This window comes from Lacerta agilis, chromosome 1 (genome assembly GCF_009819535.1).
Source record: "Lacerta agilis isolate rLacAgi1 chromosome 1, rLacAgi1.pri, whole genome shotgun sequence".
NCBI lineage: Eukaryota > Metazoa > Chordata > Lepidosauria > Squamata > Lacertidae > Lacerta > Lacerta agilis.
In genome coordinates this window covers 90,434,566-90,446,825 of record NC_046312.1, presented here as the reverse complement: position 1 = coordinate 90,446,825, position 12,260 = coordinate 90,434,566, and the positions used below count along the sequence as shown (strand labels likewise).

General features: G+C 43.9%; 1 protein-coding gene across 13 annotated transcripts in view; it reads right to left on the bottom strand.

The window, feature by feature from the left end:
* KALRN (kalirin RhoGEF kinase) overlaps positions 1–12,260 on the bottom strand; it is a 494,138-nt gene that overhangs the window by 282,513 nt on the left and 199,365 nt on the right. For all 13 annotated transcript variants that reach the window (XR_004427468.1, XM_033162965.1, XM_033162941.1 and 10 more), the window contains one exon: positions 4,335–4,409. Coding sequence is in view for 12 of the 13 variants with exons in the window: in XM_033162965.1 (XP_033018856.1) it covers positions 4,335–4,409 (75 nt within the window). In the remaining variant the exon portion in view is untranslated. The remainder of the gene's footprint in view (positions 1–4,334; positions 4,410–12,260) is intronic.

The following is a 12,260-nucleotide window of genomic DNA, read 5'->3' as shown; positions in this document are numbered from 1 at the left end:
GCACAATATCTCTATTACTTTCTCTTCTTAAAATTCTATTAATTCCACCCCTGTCCCTGTTATTTAACTTGTCTTGTTGAACTTATTCTGCTTCAATAAAAGTCCCAACAGTTAATTAAAAAGGCATGGTGGCTGATTGGATTTCAGGATATATGCAGGCCTTGTGAGAGACCCTAGGGGCTACTCTGGAAGTCCTTGCAGATTCCAGGGGGGTTTTCAATGAGCTTTCATTCTTGTCTAGATTTCAGCAGGTTCTGAGTAAACAGAATCCAGGTGGGTGAAAGTTTGATCCCTCTCTGGTTTTACTGGTCCCAAGAGAAAGGAGCTGCATTTACTTGGTCAGCATATGTGGCCTCATTAACCCCGATCAAACTAGTTAAGGAGAAACATTTAAGGTTTCTCTCAGCTTGGAAACAGGTGAATGTGTTTGATGGCATCTGGAAACTACATAAGGCGTAGTGGCAGGTAATAGCTGTACTTACCCCTCTGGTTTAGATTATGGTTATTGTTAAAACATATGCAAAATAAAACGTAGCCAGCGCCTCCACAGTCTACTAATTTTTATATGGATGAATAAGACAGAAACCGCAAAGAGATTATTTCATTTCTTATTTGGCTGAGAGTTTCTATGCTGCTAGATAGAGTCTGCTGTGCCAGCCCTAAGCACCAACCATGCTTTGAAGACTGCAATTGGGCACACACAGAGACAATACTCTCCTGGGCACATTCCCATCAGGTCTTGCTACCATGGTGTGTTATGTCAAAACCCTGCTGGGGGAATGAGAAACGATCATTAATGGTGACCCTATGCCCCAACTCAGAACCCAAGTTCTACAATTTCCACCATTTTAGATATGAGACAGCATACAGATATTTGGCAAATGAAGGTTTTCTTACAATTTCCCCACCACCACCACTTGCTCTCAATACCACAAAAAAGTTTCACCTGTCATTTCTGCATCAAGTTGAAGTCCTGCTTGGTTTTAAAAAATAAACAAAAAATGTATGAAGTCACGTTTCACTTCTATGGCTACACAATTTGAATTAGACAATTGTTTTTGACTCCACTTTCTGCTGTATTTTAATTTCTTACACTAATCTATTTCACTAAGCGTTTTCAGTTCAAATGCAACTAAACAGAAGAAAATCAAACTCAGTGTAAGAAATACTTTCATTCACAATTTAAAATATTTTTTTAGAAAGGAGGTAAAAGATTTTGACATGTAATATGCATGGAGGAGTTGCCTTTTACCAAGCAACATAACAAATGACTCTATTTCAAACTGTGGAGCTTTCCAGATGAAAACGTATTATTTACTTTTGCACCAGTAGGTTGCTTTTCAAATAGACATTTTGGGGAGGTCTAGTGTCAACATGCATGTCCGCAGCTGTCATTAATTAGCAACTGAATAATTTTAATTTTGAGTGCATGTTTTGTGCATGAATAATTTTAATTTTGAGTGCATGTTTTCACATATTTTTCATATGTGATTTTTCTCACATGGATTTTTTTAATACGTAGACTGTAACACTCAGTTCATTCTGTATTTCCTTCCTCATGTTCATTTCCCTTTAACAGCCATTTATTCTTTCCAGATCTTTCCAAAGGTTAATTCCTCATAACAGACACACCAAACACAGCCAAATTTATGTGAACATAACATTCACATGAGCAATTTCCAGCAAGTATCCTTGCTCTCAAAAAATCTGTTCACTGTCTCACTAACAATATACATAGAGTGCCATCAACCTACAGGCTCCCATGGTCAGCACCACCATTGTAGTGTGCCTGCTGCACATTGATGGGCACCCACCTCCTTCTCTGGTCCTCTGCTGCTCTGGTCACACATCTCCCACTGTGGTCATACCCCCCCCCCAGCGCCACAGCCAGGAAATCCTGGTGTTCTGGTGGCTGTGGTCAGCATGGCTGCAAAGGAGGAGGAACCGGAGGTGGCAGTAGAATGCAGTGGGGACGGGGGGACAGGGCATTTGTCATTGTTGAGTGCTTGCTGTTCCTGCTCCTCTGCCACTGTGGCTGTGCCCCCTTGCTGTGGTCATGTCCCCCCACTACTGGGAAACCCAGGTGCGCCAGCAGAAGTGGGGTGGAAGAGGAGGAGCAGCAGGAGATGACAGTGGGGCACAGCGAGGGTGGGACTGGGGGCTTTGTTTGAAACAGTAAAATGTTCCAGGCTGGTCCTATCATAATGGGTAAGTCAAAAGTTAGATGCCTGCTTGAAAGAGCTTACAATTTAAAATGATAGTGGGGGAGCCAGCAAAAGGGAAGGGGAGAAAGAAGCAAGCTTTGTTTCCACTGGGAGTGAAGACTAAGAAGTTAAGGCAAAGGCTTTCTAAAAAGAGTATGTTTGGTATCTAGATTGTAAACAAAGGCAAAGGTACCATTCAGGAACTAAATTTCATTGTTCTGATTATGTCAAGGTGGCTTGATATACGGAGCAACAAGGAAGATGGGATGAAGTCTTCTAAGCAAGCTAGGCACATAGGGGAAGGAGCAATGGTCACAGAAAAGGGTATAGCAGGAAAGAAGGACAAGAAGATGGAGGAAATCCTGCAAGGTAAGGACCAACATGTGGAAGTGGGCCAAATTACTTTTCTTTGTGGAAGAATTTGCTTCCAAGTTCCTACCAGTTGTATGCCACACACTGTTCTGTGAAATCTCTTCAACAGACATGTAGTCCACAGCAAGCAAAGAGCACTTGAGCTCCATATTAAAGGATAACCCTCTTTAGACTGTCACAATAGGTTGCAAAGATTTGCACTACATTTTCAAAAGCCACTGGTGAGCCTTGCCTCTGCCTATTGTGTCTGCAGATCATTTGAGAGGCAAGGCTGCTATTGAAATAGCTGTGTCAGAAATGATTGCCTTTCCATGCAGAGACAAACCAGCAAAGCAAGCCGAGATGTCCCAAGTGTGTTCCTCTGCTATCTCTTTAAAGACACCGAAGAGGAATTCATTGACCAAGAGTAGTGAGCAATCTTTTCATTCTGTGCAACCTGTGCAGGTTTGGGTCAGACTGCTACTTGAGGACTAAGTGATGCATGTCATATAAGGCATGATGAAATCTACCTTTTGAACTGGAAAACCATTCACACCTCAAAACAAAAAGTGCAGTATTTCTAATAACAATTAAGGGAAAGAGCCAATTCATATACTGTAACTGTGTTACTGCAACTGTCCTCACCTAGGGATCCTCACCATGATCATGGCTGTAACATTAACAGCACTTGAGGCTGGCAATGACAGCAAATTATGCAGACTGTGGTCTAGGTCAGGCTTCCTCAAACTCGGCCCTCCAGATGTTTTTGGCCTGCAACTCCCATGATCCCTAGCTAGCAGGACCAGTGTTCAGGGATGATGGGAATTGTAGTCTCAAAACACCTGGAGGGCCGAGTTTGAGGAAACCTGGTCTAGGTGGTGAATGGACAACTTCTGTTAATCTTGTTTGTTTGTTTCCCAGTGCCGTGCTTATACGTGGTCCTGCTCAAGTCTATTACGTATAAATGGGAGGATGCCTCTTTTGCACCTGGTCACCCTTTAAAACCTTTTTGTTTTGTTCAGTAATCACTTGTTCTGAATCCCATGTCCTTGCATGAAGGTCTTCTACTTTTACTCTGCCTCCTGCCAGTTGCATTTCCTTTCCTCCTGAACTGTTTTTAGAACACATTAATCAAAAGTGGAAAGTATAACTTATAAATATAATGTCAAGCCATCATGCAGTTTTCAGAAAGTTAACATTCTCACATTCAAATTCTGTCCAAACATTTGGTTTTAATTTGGCACTGGAACTCAATTTGAAATTTGCAAATATCCTGAATGTGTTTCAGCTCTCTGTAAAATCATATACCACTATATTTAATTACAGACAGCAACAAAAATTACAGGTACTTCTTAAATTACTGCATTTAAATCAGTGACCCAATAAGTGAATGCAGTTGCAATCCTACACGCACTTAGGAAGTTGCCTTATACCAACTCAGACCACTAGTTCAGTATGATCTACACTGATTGGCAGTGGTGTCCAGAGTTTCAAGCTGGAGTCTTTCTAGTTCTGCTTGGAAATGCCAGGGATTTAACATGGAAACTTTTGCATACAAAACATTATGCCCCACCATTGAGTTTTGGCCTTTCCCAGCTAAGAAGCAAGTCTCTAAGAATAAAACTGGACCGAATTCTGAGTAGTTGTGCTTAAAATACTACTTAATACAGATTATAATCTATTCCGTAATATTCTGTTATATATTGCTGCTATAATTATATAAATTTCACTGGTGCAATGTGCTCACACACTTCTAAAAGAAGAGAGTAATGAACCCACCTGACACAAAGGCAACTTTTTCCTTTAGTATGGGAAGGACATCAGCAGCTTTTAAACCATCATTTCGGAAAGATCCTGCAAAAATGAGAAGAAAATAGGAATGTCTTGATTAGAAAGGAGTCTGCCTTTGACCGTGCTTGCAATATATTCCAGACTACCCCAATCAACAAGTGATTGCCTACAATTTGTAGATCAAGCTATGGCAATACAGAAAACATTCTTTCCTCCATCACTAATTTTCTTCCAAATAAAAAGGGAAGGCAGCATGATATCTGTCAAAACGTACAAAAAGCACTGCACCAGCTTCTATTATCACTGTTGTCAGGTCATGACAATATCAGGAACAAGAAATGAGTAAGTGACTAATATAAAAGATATGACAACAACAAAACAAACCCACAGGTCATAACAAAATAAAATCATTTCTCATATGAAACTGAGCATTCAGTAATATAACTAATTAACAACATTGGCAATTCCTAATCTTCACAGCTGCCATAAATTATCAAAACTATAAGAACATTACCTAATTCCATTCTAAGTATGGCTGCAGCCAAAATGAAAAAATGTCATAGCTTTATACAGATAACAAGTGACCAATATTTGCATATGAAATATACACCAGAAAGACAACCCTCACCCCGCATGTAGGCATATTTTGCTGATGTAGTGCAAATGCAAAATACTGCCTAATCCGCATTTAGCAAAGTGAAAGGACTTACTCGTACAGGTGGAGCTCAGGTGTCGTATCAAAAATACATTTACTTGAAACTAAAATCTCTTCAAATCCAGTGGAACTTACTTCCAAATAAACATGCTTGAACTGTGCGGATTGTGTCAACACATTGGGGATCCCAGTTTTAGAATATCATGGGGTCCTACCCATTTTTTTTCTGTCATGAAGCTGTTGCTGCTCTAACATCCACATCCTCCTGCAGCAATCTCAGCTTTGAACTTAAGGAAGACAATGTAGACAAGGTCTGTCTTGTCTACATCCTGTTATTGTCATTTTTACAAAGAAAGCAGCTGGGTTTTTATGCCTGCCCACTGCTGATCACCTGAATATGGTTCTGCAAATGGGTAGCATCTCCATCACATACCCATTAATACACCCAGCTTCAGAATGTGCTCAGTGCAGCTGATGAAGTTACATAGCAAGTCATGTACAGTAGATGGCCGCATAAATGCTACAAAGAGGAGTTCCAACAATGGGTTATTATTTCTTATAGCTGAAATCAGTCTGCTTTTTTCTTTAAAAAATTCTAGGGGTACTCTCATTTTCCAACTCATATTGAAATACTGTCCCTCAATGAGGCCAAACTTAGATTCACAAAATGTTTAGGGGTATGCATATCCCTGCGTCCCCCCAGAAAAAAAGCACTGGCTGAAATATAATTTGCTGCACTCTTTACAAAAAAAAAAAGTGTTGTATGGTGTCTTGTTTATTTGGCCTTGGAGCTTCCTCTTCATTCACTCTCATATAGGAATTGGATTAATAAATCATTACTTTGTCCTCCCTAGGAAGGCCAATGAAGTAAAGATTTCCTGCCATTCCAAAACCAGGAGCATGTCTGCTCTCTGCCAAGGTGAATGAGTCATTCCTTGGCAGACTGGAAGCTGCTCAGCTGTTGCTTGAGAGTTTGAAGGAGGTCACATTTTTTGTTGCTATGGTGCACAGAAGAGCAAACACAATACATGCTCTCCCACATGATAAGAACTATACAGTAATAAATCCACCCACATTGTCAAGACAACAAAGGTTATGATAAGACAAAGAAATATAACACTTCTTGGCTTTAAACCGAAAGATGTAGGACAGAAGATGAAGCCAATGATTAGAAGCCACTTCCGTCCACTAATCTGAAATGAACGTATTTTAGCCCAGGAGTATACTTTTCTCTTTCTAATGAGGCATGACTAACATGATGGGTGTTTCTGGCTTTTTTAACTGAAAATATGGAAGTTAGCATAAAAAGGAAATACTTTTTCCAAGCATGCTTGCCCCAAACTTTCACATATTTGTTTTCTGCAAAGCCTGTGCACACAACACAGTTTTGATGAGCTTGACATAATTAGCAGTAAAAGGTGCGATCAGCCCTATTTTGCAGGGGTGTTTATGCTCTTGAGTAGCTAGATGGGGCTTTTTGTTGATGTAGTGATGTTGCTATATAAAAGGTAATATTTAAAACAAGTATAACTTCTGCCATTAGAATTCTGCTGTGGTAAACAGCACCCAGTCCCATATTGAATCTGACAAATCTATTCTACCCCCTGAGGTGGTAGAAGCTCAATTATCTATCAAAGCCAAAAGCAGAAACTGTCAAGCCAAACCCCTTGGAAAAAATGCCTGGCTCTGGCAGGAATCTGCCATGCAAATAATAAAAAAATTAAGCAACCTCCTCTGCTTTAGGAGAAATGGACAACTAGACATTTCTTGGGCTCCAAGATTTGTTTTCAGAAATCCAATTTCAAATGGAATGTGTGTGTGTGTGTGTGTGTGAGAGAGAGAGAGAGAGAGAGAGAGAGCATGCTATCATATATTACCTCAAGAGAGGTTTCAATATAAAACCACAATAGGCCTACCATTAAATTAACAAAAAAATATGTAATATTCACAATTCAAGATAGTGGCAAACACAAAAGTGATAATTTCCAACAGACTTTTAACAACTTCCCCTGAAAAACGTACCTTTTGAGTCACCCCAAAATCTGTTAGATGGTACCTCAAGCTCCTGTGGGCCTTTCCCTAGACAGCATTACTAAGAAAGCCAAAGCTTCCCTTTCAATCCAAACTGGTATCATAGCTGTTAGCTAAATGGGCCCATAAATGTATTTTCTCCTGAATTGGTGAACTTTTACCTCAACAGTGCTCTCTCCACAAGTATTTAACACGTGGGCTTCAGGTGCCTGAAACACACACACTAGGGACTCGAACTCAATAGCCCTTATTTTAAACGTACCATAAGTAAAGTCAGGGTATGCCTTATATATCTTTGAAGGAAACCCCAAGTGGGAGAGAAATTTGTGGAGAGGCAGTCTGGAAGTCGTGTGTGTGTGCGTGTGTGTGTTGGGAGGAGTGATCCTGAGGAGAGGTTTTATTAAGAAAGATATAGAGCAAGGGGTTTAGATTTTGTGAGGAGGAGATGAAGTTATCTGTCTAGATGAACTGCTGGAGTAGGCTACAATGATACATAAAAACATGTTTATTATTACAGAATTTCACTTGAAGCTCTAGAAAGCAGCATTAAATGGCACCAAAGCACCTCTCACATAAAGACTCTTGGGTCCAGGGCTCAAACTATGAGGGGGAAAAGGGGGTGTTGATGAGCTCCTCAAGCCCCACTACCCTCACTCAACCCCATCCTCCTCAAAACATGCTTCTTTATATGCCTTAAAATTAGTGCAATTCACTCACTATTTCTGAGTGTATTAGAACTGCCAAAATATTTATTCATTGAATAATTTAGACGGAACAACAGGCACCTATTTCTCACAGGTAAACATGTGGAATGTCTCTATGTTTCTGGCTACATAGTTCTGGCCTGGGATGCAGCTGTAGGCCTCAGTCCCCATCATTGCCTTGACTGTGGAGCCACTGCTGCAAGAAGGCTGTATGATGGTAGAAGGCTGCTGTTGTCTTCTCCACTGCTTTCTTAGCCCATGGAAGAAGTGTGGGTCAGGCAGGGCAGCAGCTTCCACTGGGAAGGTGGGACTCGGCATAGTTTCTGACAACTCTGGAGGTGGAATTGGCTGTGCAATGAGTTGAGTGGATGCTCCAGAACCAGACTCTGACAGCTCCAGGGATGAAAGTGGTGCCCCTGCCTTGTGCCATGGGGATAGACAGGGAGATGAAACAGGGCAAGGGGAATTTCTCTCCCCACCTCTCCAGGATCCCTTTCTTCAGGCACTTCCAACTTAGGCAAAGATCTCCCTCAACCACTGGATCCCACCCCAGGATTATAGAATCATAGAATTGTAGAGTTGGAAGGAGTCCCAAGGGTCATCACTGACCAACCACTCATTGTCTCCATCCTAATTTGGTCAGGCCCCATATTACTCAGGTCCTTATAGTTCTCCCAATGCCCATTCTCAATGGCTTCATCTAGACACTAGGTACAACTACCTATAGCACAACTACCAACTACAATTCCCCAATGCTACTCTATAGAACCATCCCTGTAAGTAGGAGTGGGACCACACTACCTCTAACTCCCAACTCACCAAATCAGTCCATGAGGACACAACAGTCAGTGGTATCAAAAACCACTGAGAGATCAAATAAGAGTAACAGAATCATACCCCCCCATCTCTCCCCTAATAAAGGTAATCTGTCAGGTGGATAAAAATTTATTCTGCTACCAGACTGGGCCTGCCCTGACTGGAATGGGTCTAGATTATCAGTTTCTTCCAAGAGCAACTGCAGCTGAATCACAGCCACACAGGTAAGCACCTTGCCCAAAGCAGGGCTATCTGTAACCATATACAGTGGTGCCCCGTTAGACGAATGCCTCGCTAGACGAAAAACTCGCTAGACGAAGGCATTCGTCTAGCGGGAGGCTGCCCCGCTAGACGAAAAAGTCTATGGGGCTGCCTCGCTAGACGAAAATTGTTCGTCTTTTTTTTCGTCTAGCGAAAGCGCGGCTGTCATTGCCGCTTCGCTAGACGAAAAACCCGCTAGACGAAAATTTTCGCAGAACGAATTATTTTCGTCTAGCGGGGCACCACTGTAGTAGTTTTTGGACCCAGGGAAGGCTTTTTAGGAGCACCCAGGCAGAAATGACACATACCCAGTACAAGCTCTGTTGTGTTTTTCAGCTGAACACATAGCCAAGTGAGCTAGTACTTAGAAACAGAGTTCCCTACATATTTTTAAATGTCACTGTATTTGAATATTAAATGTGAGTACTTATGAACAGTGTTGTATTGCAAATATACCTGTATGCTTCCATTGTTTTATAACTGACAGGAAACCTTGGCTTCCAAACTGCTATAGATACCATTGAACCGAGGAAGACTTTGCATACCATGAGGTACAACAAAGCACACGCCACATGCTCTGTGCTTTGAGGCATTTTCCTGGGGAACTTTTTAAAAGAGTTCATTCCCTAGAACCATGGAAACCAAACAGGCCATCTGCACAGTATACTAATCCCACTGCCCCATACGCCAAACCATTTGTTCCATCTAAGACAAAGGCTATATTCACTTTATGGCTGAAATTTATTCTCAAATGAAAAAGATTAATGCCATCGGTGTGCATTACTTAGACCTGATCCAAGACTAATATTTTCTCCCTGTTTTCTTGTCCCGTCCTTCCTTCTATTAATTATACATCGCCACCACTTGCCATACCATCCTTCCCATTTCAAGCCATATGGGTAGCTAAGGTTTTCCAAAGACTCAAAGCCCTTTGCCAAGGCTTGTCAGAAAGCCAGCACTTTGGGACCTTTTTTTTTTTTTAAATGGAAAGGCCTGTCTCTGAGATTTCCTGCTTTTTGGATCTTCACACAGGAGCAGCTTTTGTAAAAAGGAAAAAAAAAACCCTCAATCTTTCTTGCTCCCATTCCCCCCTCCTGCAGCCCTCAAATCTGGCAGAGGTGTGTGTGTACTATATTTAATTGCTAAGATTGTTATTCTTTACACGAGTCCTTTGGCAGGGATTGAAAAGTGGTGCCTGAGTGTACAAACATCAAAAGCAATGGGTGCCCCGCAGCTCGAGAGCAGGCTAAAGGAGAGGCAGGGCTTTGATAAAGGCAAAGCACTTTGTACCAAAACATGCAAATGTAATCAAAGCTTTTTACACCCATGGCCTCTCAGAAAGATGCACCCCAGTATTTGATGTCAACATGTTGTATATCACCGCTTAAGCCAACAGCCACATCTTGCTCTATGAGAAGAAACAGCCATAAGGAAAACATTTGATGAAAACTTTGTTAATAGACCATATGCAGGGGCGTTTCTAGCCCCCTGGCTGCCAGGGGCGGCAAGCCAAGAGGCACCCCTGGGGGCGGGGCATTGCGGCATGTGCATGCGTCATGACGTCATGACGCACGTGCACAGCGCGATGCCACGCCCCTGGGGATGCCCCCGCAGGGGAAAAAAAGGAAAGCAAAGCGGGCGCTTGAACGCGCCAGCTTTGCTTCCTTTTCTCTCCCTTTTGGCGCCCAAAGGGGCGGCCGAAAGGGGGGGGGAGAAGCAAACAGGCGCGTTTAAGCGGCCGTTTGCTCCCCCCCTTTCCCTTTTGGACGCTTCTTTCGGCGCTGGCTGGGCTGCGCCTCTGCAGCCCAGCCGGCACCGAAAGAAGCGTCCAAAAGGGGAGAAAGGCGCCCGTTTGCTTCCCCCCCCCTTTTCATTTTCGGACGCTTCTTTCGGTGCTGGCTGGGCTGCGGCTCTGCAGCCCAGCCAGCATTGAAAGAAGCGACCGAAAGGGGAGAAAAGCGCCCGTTTGCTTTCCCCCCCTTTTCACTTTCGTCCGAAAGTGAAAAGGGGGGGGGGAAGCAAACGGGCGCTTTTCTCCCCTTTCGGTCGCTTCTTTCGGTGCCGGCTGGGCTGCAGAGTCGCAGCCCAGCCAGCACCGAAAGAAGCGTCCGAAAATGAAAAGGGGGGGGGAAGCAAACGGGCGCCTTTCTCCCCTTTCGGCTGCTTAAACGCGCCTGTTTGCTTCTCCCCCCCCCTTTCGGCCGCCCCTTTCGGCTCCGCAGCCCAGCCAGCGCTGAAAGGGGCGGCCGAAAGGGGGGGGGAGAAGCAAAGCTGGCGCGTTTAAGCAGCCGAAAGGGGAGAAAAGCGCCCGTTTGCTCCCCCCTTTCCCTTTTGCCGCCGTTCGTTCCGTCGCCCCAGGAGCAGCAGCACCGCACACACTGTGCGCTGCTGCTCCCACGGCGACGGAGCGAGCGGCGGTGAGCAGGGTGAGCAGCGGCGGGTGGGGGTGTCAAGCGGCGGCCCCTCCCACCACTCCCCACGCACCACCGGTCACCCCGGGAGGAGCAGCGCTGCACGGACGGGGTGCTCGCTCGGCCGAGCGAGCACCCCGTCCGTGCAGCGCTGCTGCTCCCGGGGTGACGGAGGGAGCGGCGGCGCGTGGGAGTGACGGGAGGGGCCGCCACTTGACACCCCCACCCGCCGCTGCTCACCCTGTCACTGGGGGCGTACCGCCCCTACCGCCCCTCCCCAGCGACGCCCCTGACCATATGTGTGCTTTTAGATGCCATGTTAAGACATCCTTATTTACCCCAGATATTTGAAAATGTATACAACACCTCAACACTTTGTGCTTTTACTGCTGTATTTTTATAATATTAATATTAATTGTATTGTGGTCTGCATATGTTATATACAGCCCTGAAATCTGATTTGATAGCAGGCATTATAGAAATTAAATGAAAAATAACTGTGAGACACACATACACACAACCCTCTCAGCATGCCCTCCAACATTTCCACATATTTAGCAATCCTTTTATACCACTCAGGCTTCCCCTTTACACATTGCTGAATACTCTCAAGGGTAGCCAACATGGTGCTGTAAGACCATAATGGGCTCTTGAGCTCTTGAGCGGTGGATTCAGGAACACGAAGAGGCAAAAACCATGCAGGGTTCAACAGGATTTATTTTGAGTTGCATATGCAAAGCAAAAGGCACAATCCAAAAGTTGGACTGAGCACTGAGAGACTGGCGCGTATTCCTTATAAAGACAATACAGAAACCGAAAATAGAAACCGAAAATTGGCTCAAGGTTCACATGTTCCCTAGGAGGGTAACCTCCCAAAGCCTCCCCAGTCTGGGAATGTGTACCTGGCGAGCTTTGAATGTACTTGGCAGGCTTCCCAGAAATATAGCAACATAAGCAACAACAGTCCCCTATTGTATGCTGAAGGTTGAACCTATTCATAAGGCATGTGTGTGTCTAATCAGCAAGAAAGCATAAC